We start from the raw sequence: 19,577 nt of genomic DNA, 5'->3' as shown, positions 1-19,577 counted from the left end.
TACCGTGAGCTGTAGTATAGTTCGCAGACAAGGCTCAGATCTGGTGTTGCTGTGGCTATGGTGTAGGCCGGCAGGTATAGCTCCGATTTGACCCCTTGCCTGGGAACTTATGCCACAAGAGCGGCCATAAAAAGACATAAATAAATAAATAAATTAATTAATAAAATGCTCATGGTGGTTAATAAGAAATTATTGAAAGTTTGAAAGTGGGTGTCTAGACCCATTCCAGCTGCTCTAACAAAGTACCGTAGACTGAGTGGCTTTGAAAAAGCAGACATACATTGCTCATAGTCTGGAGGATATAAACCCAAGCTCAAGGTGCTGGCGATTCCACTGTCTGGTGAAGACACACCTTCTGCTTCACAGACAAAGTCTTCTTGTCTTCTTGCTTAGTCCTCCCTTGGCAGAAGGGTGAGGGGGTTCCGTGAGGTCTGTTACAGGAGCACACATCCCATTTATGTGGGCTCCGCCCTCATAACCTCATCACCTCCCAAAGGCTCCACCTCCAAAACATCACATGGGGGGCGGTCACAGATTTGACATTTGGATTTGGGGGACACAACCATTCAGTCCCTAGCAGGGAAAACTGCATTAGCCATGTGTACATTTTTAAAACTTAGTCTCCATGTACATCACGAACTGTTACTGAGGCAGGAAACAAGTTTGGCAAAGAAGAGGGAGACTGGAGGCAAAAAAAAACCCAAAAAACAAAAAACAAACAAACAAAAAAAAACATGTTTAAGAGATGATTTTAAAATTTGAGGCCTGGATGGTGGTGATGCTGAGCCAAAGTTCCTGGTACCTACCACTGAGGAAATTCTGAGGGCCAGGTTTGGACAGTGCTGGTGGGCGGATCGCCCCGGGATGGGGGCCTTGAGGCTGAGGCCTGAAGAACGACAGGGAGCCACTGTGTGAAGTGCAAGGGGATGTGTCAGGTGGAGAGAAGCTGGGTGTCTGAAGGACAAAGAGGACAGAGCTGAAGTGCTGGGAGGGGCAGGCCTGAGAGGCTGCTGGATGGAGACAGTGGAAACTGGGTGGTGACACATTCAGGTTTTTTTCCAGGTGAGATGTAAAGCCATTGAAGGATTCAAAGTGGAAGATAAAGCCCTGCAGTGCAGAGAAAGGATTGTTGGGGAGGTAGTGGGGGGGTGGGTAGAAAGCAGTCCAGCCACAGAGAAACGCCAGGTTGGTGGCAGGTCTCAGCTTCTAGGCACTTCTCATCTCTCACTGTGTCCCCTCACCTGGCTCTTTGCTCAGCTGGGCTGTGAATAGTGTTTATTGGGAGCTTCTGCTTCTCTTTCATGTTTCTGTACATCTGGTCTCTCCCTCTTGCTTATTCCTATTGCAGGGTATTCTCTTAAAATAGGAACATTTCGTTTGTGATCATCATTTTAAACTTGGTATTACCTGGTAATCTCCATGTTTAACTGGCATGATCTTAATATCTGAGTCAGTAAGAAAGATATAGCATAATTATATCTCTCACATTGTAAATTGCCCATTAAGTGGTCTCTCTCACTTGATCTCAAGACCTTTTGAGGTGCCTTCCCCATTGTGAATATTCTTAATACTGTATTCAAAAATTTAACTTTTCTTTCTTCATTGACATTGCAAAAGTCAAATACAGATTTTCACACTAGTACTGCTTATCGTGAAGTTTTCAAACTAGATTTTATCTTACATAACTTCAAACATGCATAGTTCAAAAAATGTGTTTTAGACAAAAAAAAAAAAAAAGGAGTTCCCGTCGTTGCTCAGCATTAGCGAACCTGGCTATCCATGAGGATGCAAGTTCCATCCCTGGCCTCACCTAGTGGGTTAAGGATCTTGTGTTGCAGTGAGTTGTGGTGTAGCTCACAGATGCGGCTCAGATCCCGTGTTGCTGTGGCTGTGGCATAGGCCGGTGGCTTCAGCTCCAATTGGACCCCTAGCCTGGGAACTTTCCGATGCCTTGGGTGCGGCCCTAAAAAACACAAAAGACAAAAAAAAAGTCTTTTGTTTTCTTTCCCTGAATAATTTCCAGATAGGGTTCCTAAGGCTATATCTATGTAGCTTCAAAAGCTACCAATTAGTTTATTCCAAAAATAAAGGCAGAAGAAAGAGAGAGAGAGAGAAAGAAAGGAAGGGGGGAGGGGGATGGGAAGGAGGGAAAAAGGAAGAGAGGGAAAGAAAGAAAACAATACCACAAAAAGTCTGTGTAGGAAACCTCTAGACTAGAGGACATAAAAAAATTCTGTACTTGGTTTGCAAAATATTAGTATTTTTTAAATTGCCAATATTTAGAACTGGATTTCACATAATATGTGAAAGACCCATAGACGCACTTTCCCTTTTCCTCTTGCAATGTCAGAGCGGGAACATTTGGCCAACATCAACACATGGGCGCAGTCAGTCCCTGAAGTGTCAGAGTGACAGCCCTTTCAGGGTCTGGAGACGCTGACTTCACAGTCTCCTCTAGCCACCAGCAGGGTTTGGTCCTGATGTGTCGTCTACTTGGCCTGCAGGCATTTGAATTTGTGAGTCCTCATTTAGGTCAAACATCTGGTGGGTTGAGTGGATGTTTTATTTACTTGACACCTAACTCTAAGTTTAAGTATCCACATTAAAAAAAAATCCCGAAGCAACCCCTAAGCAATATTTGTTTTTATTACAGGTAATTCATTTGCTATAGTTGAGAGATATAAAAATAAATTAACTAAAAAGGAATAAGAACACAAATACGAGGTGTTCTCATTTCTTCTAGGGTTATCTTATCTGACAGGGATGAAACTTAATTAGGTAGTTTGTCAGTTTATAAAATTTATAAGTTGGCTAAATGACACAACTCTGATGTGTATGTCACATCAAAATTCCTGGGTTCCACTTGAGATTTATAAGTTAAGCTTATGATTAATAACTCATAAGAAGATGCATAAATCATGCAACTAATTCTTGTCATTCTCAATGATGTCTGTGTTGTACCCCCTTATTCCTAAGCCTCCTCATTTATTTATGACTATATAAAGGTCAAAAATGTTACTGGTAGACGTAGCTGTCTTGAAGTTAAATGACTTGCACAGAACTTGAGAAATGAAAGATGAACTGTGTTAAATAAAATTGAGTTCCTGTATCCTGCTTCCAAGTCAAAAACTGGAAGATGGGTGACAGCATGAAGATATTTATCAACTAATTAGATATCAGTCAGAAAATAGAATAGATATTAGAAAGATGACTACAGGATCCCGTTGGGTGTCACATCAAGCACCTGTAATTTAAACACGATGCAAATACCACTTGAGATTGATAGATGTAATAGTTATTTTCCCAGATGCAAACAAAGGCTTCTCCCATGAAAGAAAAAATCCTGTGCATTATCTTACTATTGTGGTATTAGGATGGGCTTATTAGTACTGTGGGTTTTTTCATAATACTTGTGAAGTGTTGCCATATTAAGATTTTAGTCACTTTCTTTTCCTTTTGGTTTTTGTGTTCTGACATGTGGAGAAGTTGAATATTTATCTTCCTTCTTTCCTTTTTACCCTGTTTCTGTCCTCCTTTTCTTCCTTCCTTTCTTCTCTCCTCTTCTTTCTTTCTTACTTTATCTTTTTTACATTATAAAGCATAATCATTGAACACTAAAAAACTGAAAGATAATTTTAAATGCTTTAGCCGTAGGTGGTAAAAATGTCCCTATCCCTTTTGCTATATGTGCTAAGCACCTTTAAAAAACCCAAAATAATAGGATATATTAAATCTGCTTTGTCATGTCTATAACCACAAAACCATTGCATTTTTTAGTGAAATGAATCTGTGAGAAAATATACTAGAGTTTGTGGATACCTCTTTAGGAGGAAAAAGTAATTAAAGCACCTTATGTGCAGTGAGCAACAGAAGAGTTGGTTCTTACTGGTTGTAGAAGCATCCTAACTCTTCTTTTCAGACACAGCCATGATTTATACATGAAATTGATATGCCTCTAAGATTGTTACTCTTTTTTGTGATATTCTGAACTACTGAGTTCGCTAGAGGAACAAGGGCAGGGAGCTTCTGTGCTTTTCCTCCACCTGTGTGAGGGAATCAAGCTCTCCACATGAGGCTCTTTAGAAAGAAGCCTATTTCACATAAAACTGCTTGCAACAGCGGGCAACGTGGAGTTGTATCGATTCCCATCTGGTCCAGGGCATCCTTTTCTGAGATGGAAAAGTGCCTGCCATGGTGGTTCGCAGACTAGACTCTTTGAGACAAGGCCCAAATCTTAAACGTTGCCCAGTTTCCTCCCTGCGGGTCATGTGGATTTGCTTTTCCCTTTATGGATTTGCTGAAAGTAAAAGAACAATTTCAACCACTTTCTCCCTGAACAGAGTGGTTCCTCTGAGTCAAAGGTGCACCTGGATGGGCACTAGCTGAGCCTGAGGTGACGGCGCCTTCTTGGGCCCACAACACAGTTGGGACCCACCACAGGCCTTCTTAATCAGGCCTCCCTGAGCTTCCAAACCTTGAAGGTGCAGGTTCAGAGTCCTGGAGTCTGAAACCTTAGCAAGTCCAGGATTCCTCTGGGTGGAAATAAAGTTTCTCTGCCATGTACAGGCTATTATATGAAACTACTACTGGGCACTTACGCCTTGTCCGGTTGAGTCAGGAGACGCAGTCGTAGCTGCAGTTATGAACCAGCAGTTTGGGGAGCCGTTCTCCAGAAGAGCCTTTGGGCAGCTGGAAGCACAACATTGGTGCAGCCTTAACTGTGGGTAGACATTGTCAGCAGGATTGGGAATCAGGGAGCTCATGTGACCAATAAAAAACATTTAGGTGGATGATCTATCTTAAAAGTGAGAATTTGGGATTCTATCCTCATTTCAGAGGGAGGTGATGTGTCATCCTAGTCCTAACAGCCCAGCTGGGAAACTGGAGGGCTGATGTGCTCATGAGTTTGAAAAATTCTGTGGACCACAATGCAAGCCTTAGCCACTTCTGGAAGCAGGTTAATCTTTTCATTGAGAGGAAGCTGAGGACCTGAAAGGGGCTTTTTTTTTTTTTTTTTTTTAAATCTTATAATGATTTTTATTTTTTCCATTATTGCTGGTTTACAATGTTCTGTCAATTTTCTACTGCACAGCATGGTGACCCAGTTACACATACATGTATACATTTTTTTTTCCTCACATTATCATGCTCCATCATAAGTGACTAGATATAGTTCCCAGTGCTATACAGAAAGATCTCATTGCTTATCCATTCCGAAGGCAATAGTTTGCATCTATTAACCCCAAATTTTCAATTGAAAGGTACTTTAAAGTCACATTCCCTGTAGACCTTGATGCAAACTACATCCTCTCCTCCCTCAAGGAGGCTATTTTCTTAAAGTATTTTATATTAATTCACGGAATTAAAAGTAGCTTCTCCCTCTCTGATCTGCCTCAGTCATTGAAGTGGCTCAAGTTCTGTATCTTGAGGAATGAAATGTATTTTAATCATAGAAACCTGGCATTTCTTCTAGTCAAGATTTTTCCCTATTGAGCTAATATATGCCAGCCATGGTTCACTGCATTTATCATGGCAGTTAATTCCTGTGGCTAAGATAGGTGTATGCATTCTCCTCCCATAAATGAAGAAATCAGCTTCCTGGAGTGTAAGTGATGTGGCCAGCATCCCAGATCCATCAGGTGGTCCAGCTCGAGTTCCCAGGCTCCCTTCCAGCACCTTCCAGGGCCTAGATTGTTTTGCAGAACAACCATAGGGCTCTTGCACGTACTTCAGAAAACTGTTTCTTTGTTGGTTGATGTTTCTCTTTCTTTTTTTTAATTTTTTTTTATTTTTTGTCTTTTGTTGTTGTTATTGTTGTTGTTGCTATTTCTTGGGCCGCTCCCACGGCATATGAGGTTCCCAGGCCAGGGGTTGAATCGGAGCTGTAGCCACCGGCCTACGCCAGAGCCACAGCAACGCGGGATCCGAGCTGCGTCTGCAACCTACACCACAGCTCACTGCAACGCCGGATCGTTAACCCACTGAGCAAGGGCAGGGACCGAACCCGCAACCTCATGGTTCCTAGTCGGATTCGTTAACCACTGCGCCACGACGGGAACTCCCGATGTTTCTCTTTCTAATTCAACTTTTCAATGATAGGTCATACCACAGATCTTTAAGAACTTCTGGATGAGCCTCAGAAAGTCTTTAAAGTTGTCAAAGATGGAAGTTGAATGAAAATATATGACATGTAGGAGCCACTTGATGGCCTTAAGGTGAAACAGAATTTGTTTGAAAATCGTGGCTTTTACTTCTCTTTACACTAGCCATGACTTCTTTTTTTATCAAATTCCAAGAAAGAGGTCTTTTCTTTTTCTCTCTTAGTTAATTTTTTCTCAAATTACAATTATATTATTAAAATGGGCTTATGGGACTTAATGATCATGAGTGCTGAGTATAGAACCACCAAGCTAGGCCTGAGTGAGGATTCTGACGCTGGTTCAGCTAGTCTTCACTCTCAAGCCTAGACATCATCACCTGAATGAAACTCCCACTTTTGAAACCTGGCACAACAAAGCATCACAGATACTCAGAGGTACAAGTACCCAGAAATGCAGGTAATACTGCTACACTGTGCTAAACAAGACACAATGGGAATCATTCAAAACTCATCTGTTTTAGCATATTACAGAATTTGTTTTTGTTTTTTCTCTTTAGGGCCACACCTGTGGCATATGGATATTCCCAGGCTAGGGGTCAAATCGGAGCTACAGCCATAACCACAAATTACACTGCAGTTCTCGGCAACACTGGTTATTAACCTGAACAAGGCCAGGGATTGAACCTACATCTTCATGGACACTTAACCCACAGAGCCATGGCAGGAACTCCCAAAATTGTCTTATATAAAGATTAAAAAGAGAGAGAGGGAAAAAGAGAGAACTCTCTCTTTTCAATCCCTATATAGGACAATTATGTTGGTACCATTGAGAAAAGAAAAAAAAAAAAAATTTTTTTTTTTTTTCTTCTCATCAAGGTTAACCCAGATTTGTTGGACTTAGAAAGGCAAACTTGAAATTTCCATCTCTGTCCCTCTCACAGTGGTGAAATAATGGGTAGAAGCCGGCAAGCCTCATACAGCCCTAAAGAGAGGTTGAATATCATTCTTAAATGATCACAAACCACATGATGTGTGTGGTGAAATTTGTGTGACATGCTGTTAGCATGTGTGATGAAGGTGTGTGAGTCTGTGGGTGTGTGTGTCTTCATGTGCCAGTTCTTTGGGAATCTCTCACCTCCTTTATAAGCACACTGGGCTAAGTGCTGCATGTGCTGGTACCCAGGGGCCCCGCCAGAGCAGGAGCAGAATCTCCCATGGACCACTGGACAAGGCTGAACATGATTCCATTTGATTTCCATTCCATGGAAACTGGCAATCCATTTTTTATGGTTTTTTATTCTGAACTTTTTATCAGCAGCTCTATTTGCTGTATTAGAAGACTCATTTCTCCAACAGAGCTTGTTGTATTTCAAGCAAAACAAGAATGAGAGCAAGCTACTGATTTCAGTGGAAAAGAGTATATGTAATAAGGAAGGAAATTGTTTGATAGTTGAAATGCAGCATGGAATTCTCTGTTCTTTTTCTGAGTGAGGGTCTATAAGGTAATTTTAGACTCAAGCAGCAGTATTTCGAGGAGGGAAACTGTGCTGTGGATATTTGTGAGGCCAACTGGCTTGGCTTTCAGGAAAAGTCTGTTCATGGGCTCCAGGGTGGGGCAGCCCATGGGAGAGGTGGGAGGCCTTGCCGCATGTTTGCCAGGTGGGCCAGGGAAGGGCATGTTAAGGGAAAGGAGAAAAGGGGCATGTTAAATGCATGTGTTCATTATATGCAGTGTTCATTAAATGCAAATTATTATAATTCTACTACTAATAGTAACTGTTTGACTTAGGATGGTAATGGCCAACTTGATAAAGACATTTTTTAAAACTTAAGTCCAGGAGTTCCCATTGTGGTGCAGCGGAAACGAATCTGACTAGGAACTATGAGGTTGAGGGTTTGATCCCTGGTCTCATTCAGTGGGTTAAGGATCTGGAGTTGCCATGAGCTGTGGTGTAGGTCACAGACTCGGCTTGGATCCCACTTTGCTCTGGCTGTGGTGTAGGCCGGCAGCTATAGCTCCATTTAGACCCCTAGCCTGGGAACCTCCATATGCCGACAGTGAGGTCCTAAAAAGACAAAAGACAAAAAACAAACAAACAAACAAAAAACTCATGTCCAAAAAAAGTTCATCCTCAGAAGCTGTATGTCATCATATTTCTCCTCAAAGGCCCAGACTAATTTAACTTCTTAGTTACAAGCTTGAATCTGTCTGTTTCAGCCTATGAACTACAGAACTGCCCGGACCCACCTCCTTTTCAGAATGGGTACATGATCAACTCCGACTACAGTGTGGGACAGTCCATATCTTTCGAGTGTTATCCTGGGTACATTTTAATCGGCCACCCAGTCCTCACCTGTCAGCATGGGATCAACAGAAACTGGAACTACCCTTTCCCAAGATGTGATGGTAGGTTAATCACTTTTCCTGGAAGCAATTTAATTTTTCATATGCATAACGGCATCCTAAATATTAAATGAATGTACTCAAGAATTCATTAATTTATTCAACAAATTTTTATTGGGAATCTGTTATATTAAACTCATTCTACTTATTATTCCAGGAATGTATCATATGCCAATAAGTTAAAAAAGATGAATAATCCTTGCCCTCAAGGAAATTATAAGCATAACAAAATAGTAAACCAATATTTCTCATGTAAAATCAGGCACAAGGACGGTTTTAATGAATTTCGGGTACAACAGATGGTGTTTGCTTGGGAAGTGTTTGATTGGGAAACCTTCGTGGTTAGAATGGTGTTTAGCTTTACAGTGTGGTTCCGTCAAATTGGGGGAGAAGAGGGGAAAAAAGTGCTTATTAATTTTACCCTAGACATTTTTTATTGTTTAACTTACAATAATAACATATTGATTTTGTATTTCAGAAAAATACACCAACTTCGTGTTTTTTAATTATAGTTGATTTACAATGTCGTGTTAATTTCTGCTCTATAGCAAAGCGATTCAGTTATAAGTGTATATATATATATATATATATATATATATATATATATGCACTCTTTTTTACATATATCCTTTTCCATTATGGTTTTTTACAGGATACTGAATATAGTTCTCTGTGCTGTAAGCAACCTTGTTTATCCCCTCCATGTACAGCAGCTTACACCTGCTAACACCAGCCTCCTCTCCATCCCTCCCTCTGACCTCATGTTTGTAATTGGCCTTGAAGGACAGGTACTGTTTGGCTACTGAGAGACAAAGGCCGTCCTAGATAGAAGTGTGAGCCCAGAGACAGGAAAAAATAAAGCAGCATCCTGTACCAGTGCCTGAGAGTCAGGGTCTTTGGGAGACACTGGAATCAGGTTGATGGGAGGGGGGCTGGGAAGGTCTGGATCCTGTGAAGAGCCCTAGTCTGAGCAGAAATTACTTCTTTAAAGCTTCTGTTTGGCTATCTAACTTTTACGAAGACTTTGAATTTTTTACAGTACCAAGTTAAATAGATCAAGTTCTTTGTTTATGAAGAATGCATATGAAACAGAAAAGTTACTGTATACCTAACATTATAAATACAGAACACAGAACGTCTGAGTGAAAAAATAATGAAATTGCCAACTCTGTGGGCTTTTGAAATGCTAAGTACTTACACCCAGGGGAAAGGGGGAAAGGCATCTGGCTGTGCTTGAATTTCTCCTGAAGAAGTTTTAAAAAAAAGCAAATCAGGAGACTTTTTAAATCATATTTTTCACCTGTACTTTTCCCTTCCATATCTTTATAAAAAACAGCTGTAAAAGAAAAACATTAGCTGTATTTTTTTAAATATCGTTATTTTAGTTGACTACAAACTTACTAATAAAGAACAGCATTTTAAAATTATTTTATAAAACTAAGAATAGCAGTGGCATATCTGGTATGTTTAATTAAAGCGCCTAAAAAGCCCTTTCATACTACTCTCCATTTAAAAATTCATATATTTATATGTATAAATTACTTTGAATTGTCAGGATTAAAACCCCTCTTTATCTGCAATTTTCACCTGAATCCTTTGAATTCATATGTAAATAGGAGACTCCTTAGCTTGATATAAAAAAATAGAACTAAGTATTTAATTAGATTTTGTTGCTTTTTCAAGTCCAACTTTCCAACTTGGAAATAACTGCTGGATTAGAATTATTTTGTCAGTGTGAAAATATCAAAATGTATCTTTTTGATGATATATGATATGTGATACTACCTAGAATTGGTCAAACTGTGAAGCTAAAATCCTTCAGACACCCAGGACCGCCCAAGACTCTGGGTACCTGTGAAAACTTCAAGATGGCTCCCAAGGCACCCTGAGGTTGTATAGTTCACTAGTAAGACTTACAGGACACAAAAAGCTGCTCTACTCTCTATTGTGGTTTATAACAAGGAAGAGACACTGAAATCATCCAAGGGAGAGATGCACCAGGTAGAATGTGGGGACATGTCACTCTCAGAAATGACATGTGACAGTAGGCTCAGAGAAGTCTGACCTTGGCCTCAGTGTCAGAGTTTTATTGGGCATGACTGATGAATTGCTTGTTAGTGTTGGGTATCAGCTTTCAGACCAACTGATATCTTGGGACCGGAAGCCCCTCGCCCTCAATCTCAGGGCTGGACTTTTGCATGGCCAGCCCATCCTGGACTACTGGGTATGTTCAACCCCCCCAGGTGAAACAAAGACACTCCTATCAGGTAGGGCAAAAAGTGCCTTCCAGAATCAAGGGCAAATGCCACAGCTCTCTTTAGGCAGTGTACATACAGATATAGCTTGAGAATGTTCTCTTGTTGGCTATGCTTCAAATAGCCACCCTTTCTCCGAAGCTTAACTATTTTGTTTTGTTTTGTTTTGTTTTGCTTTTTAGGGCTGCACTCGCGGCATATGGAGGTTCCCAGGACAAGGGTCAAATCTGAGCTGTAGCTGCTGGCCTGCACCACAGCCATATCAAGGCTGGATCTGAGCCACATCTGCGACCTGTACCACAGCTCACGACAATGCCAGATCCTTAACCCACTGAGCAAGGTCAGGGATTGAACCAGTGTCCTTATGGATTCTAGTCAGATTCGTTAACTGCTGAGCCACAAAGGGAACTACAATTCTTCATGCTTAACTTAGGGATTTATGAAGAGTTACATGCAGTACTCACACTTGTGACACTTCTGGCCAGCAATGTGCAGGCTTTTACTACACAAGCAATTCTGTGACACCACCTGGTGTCTCCCTGGTGATGGCCTCAGATCCCCAGGTTAAGGACTCAGTCCCACAAAACTGCCCCTAGCTCCCTGCCCCAACTTGAAATGCAGATGGCAAGTCCAGGTTGTCACCTTCTGATAGACTGGAGATTTCCACACTCCTTCTTCCTGTTGGATTAATTTTCTGGAGCCACTCAACATTTTACTTACTAGACTACCAGAATATTACAAAGAATACAGATCAGGAAAGGCCAGATGGAAGAGATGCACAGGGCTGGGTGCATGGTGGGGAGGGGGGAGAGCCTTTGTTAGAATGTGTTTTGGCAAGAAAATAAGATCATTTATCTTGTCCTTTAAGAGGTGGGCACCATGCTTTTTGTTTGTTTTGATTTTTTTCCCCTCAATGGGAAGGGGGCTGCTCTTTGTAAGCAGTTGTACAATTATAAGATGCAACTTAAAAAGTAAAATGTTAAAGGGAAGTTAGAATTATAAATCAATAAATAACCTCAAGTCCCAAGAAAGGAATGTCAGCACTTTTATTATTGAAGTGTTTTCTGTTCATCGTCTCACCCATTTTCAATCCCTCAATTATTTGTGCCTGTGATTTATTGAGATCTGAGCCAGATAAGTGATTAATGGAAGGGAGCTGGGGAGGGGGTGAGGACATGGTCCCTGACTTCTAGCCCCTGACAGTCTAAAGTTGAAGAATAGCTGGCCCTGAACTGTAACCCAGATAAGTGAACTGACCACAGTCATCTAGAGCCCAGTCCACCAGGAGAGAATTTCAGGAGGTGGTGACATGTGAGTTGAGTTTTGAAGGAAGAGACCAGTTCACCTGGCAGCAAGGGAGGAAGAAAGCACGAGAGCTTTTCCTTCAGGGTGGATGAGGGCATGACCTTTGCATCTGAGAAAAAGTATGGCATCTCCAGGGGACACCAGGCAGCTTGTTGTGACTGTGACATAGTTTCTGGCCCTATTTTACAGATTATAAGTGTCTGTATACTTTGTTTTGCTAGGTTATAGGTCAAGGTCTGTCTGACTCCAAACCCTACTTACAATTACGTTTTAAAATTTGTAAAATGTTCTCCACAGCCCCTTCTAATGAATTTATCCAAAACTCAGACTGGATTCAACCTACTTTATACTGGTACATTTTCTGTCTCCTTCGAAATCAGTGTGTGTCTGTACAGTTAATTTGGCAATGTGTCATACACTGCTCTATAGTATTTCATCAGTCATTATTTTGATTTTTTTTTTTGTCTTTTTAGGGCCACACCCATGGCATATGGAGGTTCCCAGGCTAGGGGTAGAATTGGAGCTGTAGCTGCCAGCCTACACCACAGCCACAACAATACAGGATCCAAGCCACATTGGCAACCTACACCACAGCTCACGGCAATGCTGGACTCTTAACCCACTGAGCAAGGCCAGGAATTGAACCTGTGTCCTCGTGAATGCTAGTCAGATTCGTTTCTGCTGAGCCATAAGGGGAACTCCCTGAATTTTTAAAAAATGTATTTTGGTTCATTCATCTGTCAATGGGCATTTGGGCCAAAATACTTTTTTTAAAAAATTCAAAAACTTTTTAAAATAACAACTTATGTGGTATATGTATGCAATGGAATCCTACTCCGCCATAAAAAACAATGAAATAATGCCATTTGCAGCAACATGGATGCAACCAGAAATTCTCATACTAAGTAAACTAAGTGAGAAAGAGAAAGAAAAAAATACCGTATGATATTACTTATATGTGGAATCTAAAATGTGCCACAAATGAACCAATCTACAAAACAGAAACAGGTCATGGACATAGAGAACAGACTTGTGGATCAAAAAATTAATCCAACAGGAAGAAGGAGTTGTGGAAATCTCCAGGCAGGAAGGGTGAGGGAGTAGGATGGATGGGAAGTTTGGGGTTAGTAGATGCAAACTATTCCATTTAGAATGGAGAAGCAATGAGGTCCTACTATCCAGCACAGGGATCTACTTTGAATCTCTTGGGTTAGAACATCGTGGAAGATAGTATAAAAAAAGAATACACACACACACACACACACACACACACACACACATATGTATGTATGACTGGGTCACTTTGCTATACAGCAGAAATTGAAGGAAATTGTAAATCAACTATACTTTTTTTTGTCTTTTTTGGACCATACCTGAAGCATATGGAAGTTCCCAAGATAGGCATCAAATTGGAACTATACCTACAGGGCCTATGCCACAGCCACATCATCATAGGATCTGAGGCATGTCTGTGACCTACACCACAGCTCATGGCCATGCCAGATCCTTAACCCAATGAGCGAGGCCAAGGATCAAATCCACATCCTCATGGATGCTAGTTGGGTTCCTTACTGCTGAGCCACAACAGGAACTCCCGTATTGAAATCAAGTGTACTTTTTTTTTCCCAACTTTCTAATTTTAATCTTAAAACATAAAGTATACCATAAGTAATATGGAAGAAGAACAGGAGCAAACATCCAAAGGCAAATCCTGAGAGGAGAAGGAGAATAAATTTTGGGAGGGGGAGCAGGTGGATGGGGTTTTTGGGGAGCTGATGGGGAGGGCACTTGCAGGGGCAGAGGGGACCTTGGGGAAGGTGATTTTGGAAATTGGCCTGGGGCTTGCTAGAGCCAGCACAGGACCTAGTCTAGGGGGTGCTGGAGCAATCAGTGCAGGCTCTCCCTGCAGGGCTGCTGGGTTCTTCTGTGGCCCTTGGAATCCTGCAGGAGCCGGTGCAACATTTCCTTCCAACAGAGGTAAACGCACATCAATGTCTGGGGCTACTGCCAGAGTGACTGCAGGTTCTCCTTGCAGGGCTGGTGAGTCCTCATGTGGACCCAAGCCTCCTGCAGGAGCAGCTGCAGGTTTTCCCTGCCTGGGTTGTGCCTTGGCCTTTGGTTCCAGGTCTCCTGCTGGAGCTTCAGGCTGGGCCTCAGGGGAGGCCAGGCCATCCAGTGGACTCAGGTACAGGTGGACTTTGTCCTCCATGCCAGAGCCGGATGTGCTGAGCTTCCCCTGAGCCTGGGAGTGGACCCCAAGGACTGGCCTGGGTAGAGTTTCATCTGGAGGCCTTCTGCCTTCCTCATCCAGCTCCTGGCAAGTCTCAGGCGGGGGTGCTCTCTGGGCCCCTGTGGGCAAAAACCCATAGGCGTCTGCCTTGAGTTCTCATCCATTTTCTGCTGGTTTTGCAGATATTTTCTCTGCTGCGTTCTCAGCCTCGGGAGAATGGGACACAGCAGAGCAAGTCCATCCCTTCTCTGTCCTCTCCTGGAGAAGTGGGTGCCTGGCTACCCAGGTTCCAAGTTCTGTTGCGCTGTATTGCCAGGGAAGTGAGGTCAGCTTAGCCAGCCTTCTTCCTTCCACGAAGTTTCCCAAGGATACCTCTGGGCTTCTACGGCTCGCCCCCACCCCCACCCTACAACCCCATGTTCTAATTCTGTGAAAAATGTTCTTGGAAATTGATAAGGATTGCATTGAATCTATTGATTGCCTTGGGTAGTATGGTCATTTTGATAATATTGACTCTTCCAGTCCAAGAGTATGGTATGTCTTTCCATCTGTTTGTGTCATCTTTGATTTCTTTCATCAGCATCTTATAATTTTCAGAGTACAGGTCTTTTGTCTTTTTAGGTGGGTTTATTCCTAAGTATTTTATTCTTTTTAATGTGATGGTAAATGGGGTTGCTTCCCTCATTTCTCTTTCTGATCTTTTGTTGTTAGTATATAAAAATGCATTTGATTTCTGTGTGTTAATTTTGTATCCTGCAACTGCCAAATTCATTGATGGGCTCTAACAGTTTTCTGGTGCAGTCCTTAGGATTCTCTAGGTATAGTATCATGTCACCTGCAAATAGTGATAGTTTTACTTCTTCCTTTCCAATTTGGATTCCTTTTATTCCTTTTTCTTCTCTGATTGCCATGGCTAGGACTTCCCAAACTATGTTGAATAATAGTGGTGAGAGCGGACATCCTTGTCTTGTTCCTGATCTCAGTGGGAATTCTTTCAGCTTTCCACCTTTGAGAATGATGTTAGCTCTGGGTTTGTCATATGCAGCCTTTATTATGTTGAGGTGGTTTCCTTCTATGCCCACTTTCTGAAGGGTTTTTATCAGAAATGGGTGTTGGATTTTTTTCAGTCTTTTTCTGTATCTATTGAGAGGATCATATGGTTTTTATTCTTTAGTGTTAATGTGGTGTATCACACTGATTGATTTGTGGATATTGAAGAATCCTTGCATCCCTGGGATAAATTCCACTTGATCATGATGTACAATCCTTTTAATGTATTGATGGATTCAGTTTGCTAGTATTTTGTTGAGTATTTTTGCATCTATGTTCATTAGTGAAATTGGCCTGTGATTTTCTTTCTTTTTTTTTTTTTTTGTGGTATCTTTGTCTGGTTTTGGTATCAGGGTGATGGTGGCCTCATAGAATGAGTTTAGGCATGTTCCTTCCTCTGCAATTTTTTGGAATAGTTTCAGAAGGATAGGTGTTCTGTTCTCTCTCTAGCTGCTTTAGATGTAAAGTTAGGTTGTTTATTTGAGCTTTTTCTTGTTTCCTGAGGTGGGCTTGTATTGCTATAAACTCCTCTCTTAGAACTGCTTTCGCTGCATCCCATAAGTTTTGGAGTGTCCTATCTTTGTTGTCATTTCCTTCTAGGTATTTTTTACTTTCCTCTTTGATTTCTTCAGTGATCCATTGGTTGTTTAGTAGCATGTTGTTTGGTCTCCACGTGTTTGTGTTTTTTTTGTGTGTGTGTGTTTGTGTTTTTTTGCAGTTTTTTTCATGTTGTTGATTTCTACTTGTATACCGTTGTGGTCAGAAAAGATGCTTGATATGATTTCAATTTTCTTAAAGTTATTGAGGCTTGATTTGTGTCCCAGAATTAGATCAATCTTAGAGAATGATCCATGTGCACTTGAGAAGAATGTGTATTCTGTTGCTTTTGGATGGAATGTCCTATAAATATCCATGAAGTCCATCTGTTCTAATGCTTCATTCAGGGCCTGTATCTCCTTATCGATTTTCTGTCTGGATGATCTGTCCATTGCTCTAAGTGGGGTGTTAAAGTCCCCCACTATTATTGTGTTATTGTCAATTTCTCCTTTTAAGGTTGTTAGCATTGCCTTATATATTGTGGTGATCCTATGTTGAGTGCATACATACTTAAAATTGTTGTATCTTCTTGGATTGATCCTGTGATCATTATGTAATGCCCTTCCTTGTCCCTTAAAATATTCTTTAAGTCTATATTGTTTGATTTGAGTCTTGCTACTCCAGCTTTCTTTTGATTCTTGTTTGCATGGATTATTTTCTTCTATCCTCTCACTTTCAATTTGTATGTGTCCCTAAAAGTGAAGTGGGTCTCCTGAAGACAGCATATATCATTTTTGTATCCATTTGGCCTGTCTTTGTCTTTTGGTTGGGGCGTTTAGTCCATTTACATTTAAGGTAACTATTGATATGTATGTTCTTATTGCCATTTTATTAATCGCTTTGGATTTGTCTTTGTTGCTCTTTTTTCTTCCCTTCTTCTCTTGTTCTCTGCTCTGTGGTTTCATGACTATCTTTAGTGTTATATTTGAGTTGATTTTTCTTATTTGTTTGTGTATCAATTGTAGATTTTTGGTTTGCAGTTACCCTGAAGTTTTGATATAGAAATGTGTATATGTGTGTGTGTATATGTATATATATATATATATATATATATATATATATGAGATTATTTTAAGTTGTTGGTTTCTTAATTGTAAGTACATCTCCAGTATGCTGCATTTGTACCCTTTTCTTCTCATGATTGCTGATTTTGGTAGCATAGTTGTGCGTGGATGATTTCCTCTCTTTACTATATATATGCCTTTGCTGTATTTTTGTTTCTGGTTGCGGCCTTTTCTTTTCTACCTAGAGAAATTCCTTTAGTATTTGTTGTAAAGCTGGTTTAGTGTTGCTGAATTCTCTTAGCTTGTGCTTATCTGTGAAGGTTTTGATTTCTCCTTCAAATCTGAATGAGAGCCTTTCTGGATAAAGTAATCTTGATTGGAGGTTTTTTCCTTTCATCATGTTAAGTAGATCATGCCACTCCCTTCTGGCCTACAGAGTTTCTGCTGAAAAGTCTTCCAATAACCTTATCGGGGTTCCCTTTATGTTTTTGTTTCTTTTCTCTAGCTGCTTTCAATATTTTCTCTTTGTCTCTTATTTTGGTCAGTTTGATTGGTATGTGTCTATGGGTGTTTCTCCTTGGGTTTATTTTGTGTGGTAATTGTTGTGCTTCCTGGATTTGAGTGAGTGGTTCCTTTCTCATGTTAGGGAAGTTTTGGCAATTAGCTCTTCAAATATTTTTTTCTGTCCCTTTCTCTCTCTCTCTTCTCCTTCTGGCACCCTTATAATACAGATGTTGGTGCATTTAACAATGTCACAGAGTTCTCTGAGACTTTCTTCATTTACTTTAAATCTTTTTTCTCTTTTCTGTTCCACATCAGTGATTTCCACTAATCTGTAATGCACTTCACTTACTCATTCTTCTGCCTCCTATATTCTGCTGTTGGTTGTTTCTAGTGAATTTTTTATTTCAGTTATTGTATTTTGCATCTCTGCTTGCTTAAGTTTTAAATCTCATATTTCTTTGCTCAGTGTTTGCTCTAAATTATCAATCTTTGGGCCTCCAGTTTATTTCTAATGTCTTGCATCATCTTTCAGTATCACCAGTCTAAGGTCTTTTTCCTGGAGGCTGATAATCTCCAGATCACTTAGCTGTTTTTCTGGGGTTTTTTTCTTTCTCCCTTATCTGAATTATAGTTGTCTCCCTTTTCATTTTTATAGGTTTTTGGTGTGGTGGCCTTTTTACATATAATAGAGTCGTAGCCTCTCTTACTTTTGATGTCTGCCCCACTTGTAGGTGAAATTGGTATGGGGGCTTGCTGTAGGCTTCCTGATGGGAGGGACTGGTGCCTGTCCACTGGTAGGTGGAACTGATTCATATCCCTCTGGTGGGTGGGGCTTTGTCTCTGGGTGAGATTAGAGGTGGCTCTGTGCCTGGGGGTTCTTTAGGCAACCTGTTTACTGATGGGCAGGGCTATGATCCCACCTGGATTGTTGCTTGGCCTGGGGCTTCTCAGTGCTGATGGGTGGGGCCAGATTTCCCCAAAATGGCTGTCTCCAGAGAAAGCATGCTGATGAATATTCCTGAGAGCTTTGCCTCCAGTGTCCTTTCCCCACAATGAGCCATAGTCACCTCCTGTTTTCCCAGGAGATCCTCCAAGAACTGCAGTCAGGTACAACCCAGATTCCTATGGAGCCTCTGCTTTGCCCTGACACCCAGTGCATGTGAAAGCCTGTGTGTGCCGTCCAAGAATGAGGTCTCCATTTCCCCCAGTCCCGTGGAGTTCCTGTGCACAAGCCCCACTGGTCTTCAATGCCAGATGCTCTGGGGGCTGTTTCTCCCAATGCCAGACCCCCAAGCCTGGGGAATTGACGTGGGGCTCAGAACCCTCACTCCTGTAGGCAATTCTCTGTGATACAGTTACTTTCCAGTCTGTAGGCTTCCCATCCAGCAAGTATGGGGTTGCTTATATCATGTAATCACACCTCTTACCTCTTGATGTGGCCTCCTCTTTGTTTCTGGAGTAGGATATCTTTTTGAAAGTTTCCAGTCCATTTGGTTGAAGGTTGTTCAGCATTTGGTTGTAATTCAGCATCTGGTTGTAATTTTGATGTTTTTATGAGAGAAGTTGAGCTCCAGTCCTTTTATTCCGCCATCTTAATCCCATCTCCCAAGTGTAATTTAATAAAGCATTTTTAAAAATGTATTTTGGCTTATTCACTTTACCTAATTTCTGTACCTTGTGTGGCAAACATTTGAAAGCTTCACAATATTCAAATTAGCTACACAGTTGTACAGCATCTATTGGATTTTAGTTTAAAAAGTCTATTTGTCTATGACTTTGATGTATTATTCCATAATCTGAATTAAAGAATCCATCTCAGATTATCCACTCATGTATATGGCCATTTCATTTTTCCACAAATAAAGCAAAATAATTTCCATGACAATTGTGATGATCATGTTATTAAGTAAAATAAAAATGAACTGTTAGGGTATTGCTGTAATTCTTTGCACAGTTGGTAGCTGGCGAGAGATGGACGTCCTTCAATAAAATACCATGTGAGTAATTTCATCCCTTTCTCCAGGTGTAGATCTGAAAAGAATTGATTATATCTTTACTTCAAGGCAAATAGATTTAGATTCTACTTTTTTAGGCAGCTTTAAATAGACTCTAGAAATCTCACTTAAAA

General features: G+C 40.9%; 1 protein-coding gene across 1 annotated transcript in view; it reads left to right on the top strand.

Moving 5' to 3' along the window:
* Window positions 1–19,577, top strand: part of CSMD1 (CUB and Sushi multiple domains 1) — a 1,865,356-nt gene that overhangs the window by 1,713,655 nt on the left and 132,124 nt on the right. Inside the window, exon 42 of the mRNA XM_047772241.1 lies at window positions 8,319–8,507. Coding sequence (XP_047628197.1) covers window positions 8,319–8,507 — 189 coding nt within the window. The remainder of the gene's footprint in view (window positions 1–8,318; window positions 8,508–19,577) is intronic.

This window comes from Phacochoerus africanus, chromosome 3 (genome assembly GCF_016906955.1).
Source record: "Phacochoerus africanus isolate WHEZ1 chromosome 3, ROS_Pafr_v1, whole genome shotgun sequence".
Taxonomy (NCBI): Eukaryota; Metazoa; Chordata; class Mammalia; order Artiodactyla; family Suidae; genus Phacochoerus; species Phacochoerus africanus.
The sequence above is the reverse complement of the archived record's forward strand: the minus strand, read 5'-3'. Positions and strand labels throughout refer to the sequence as shown.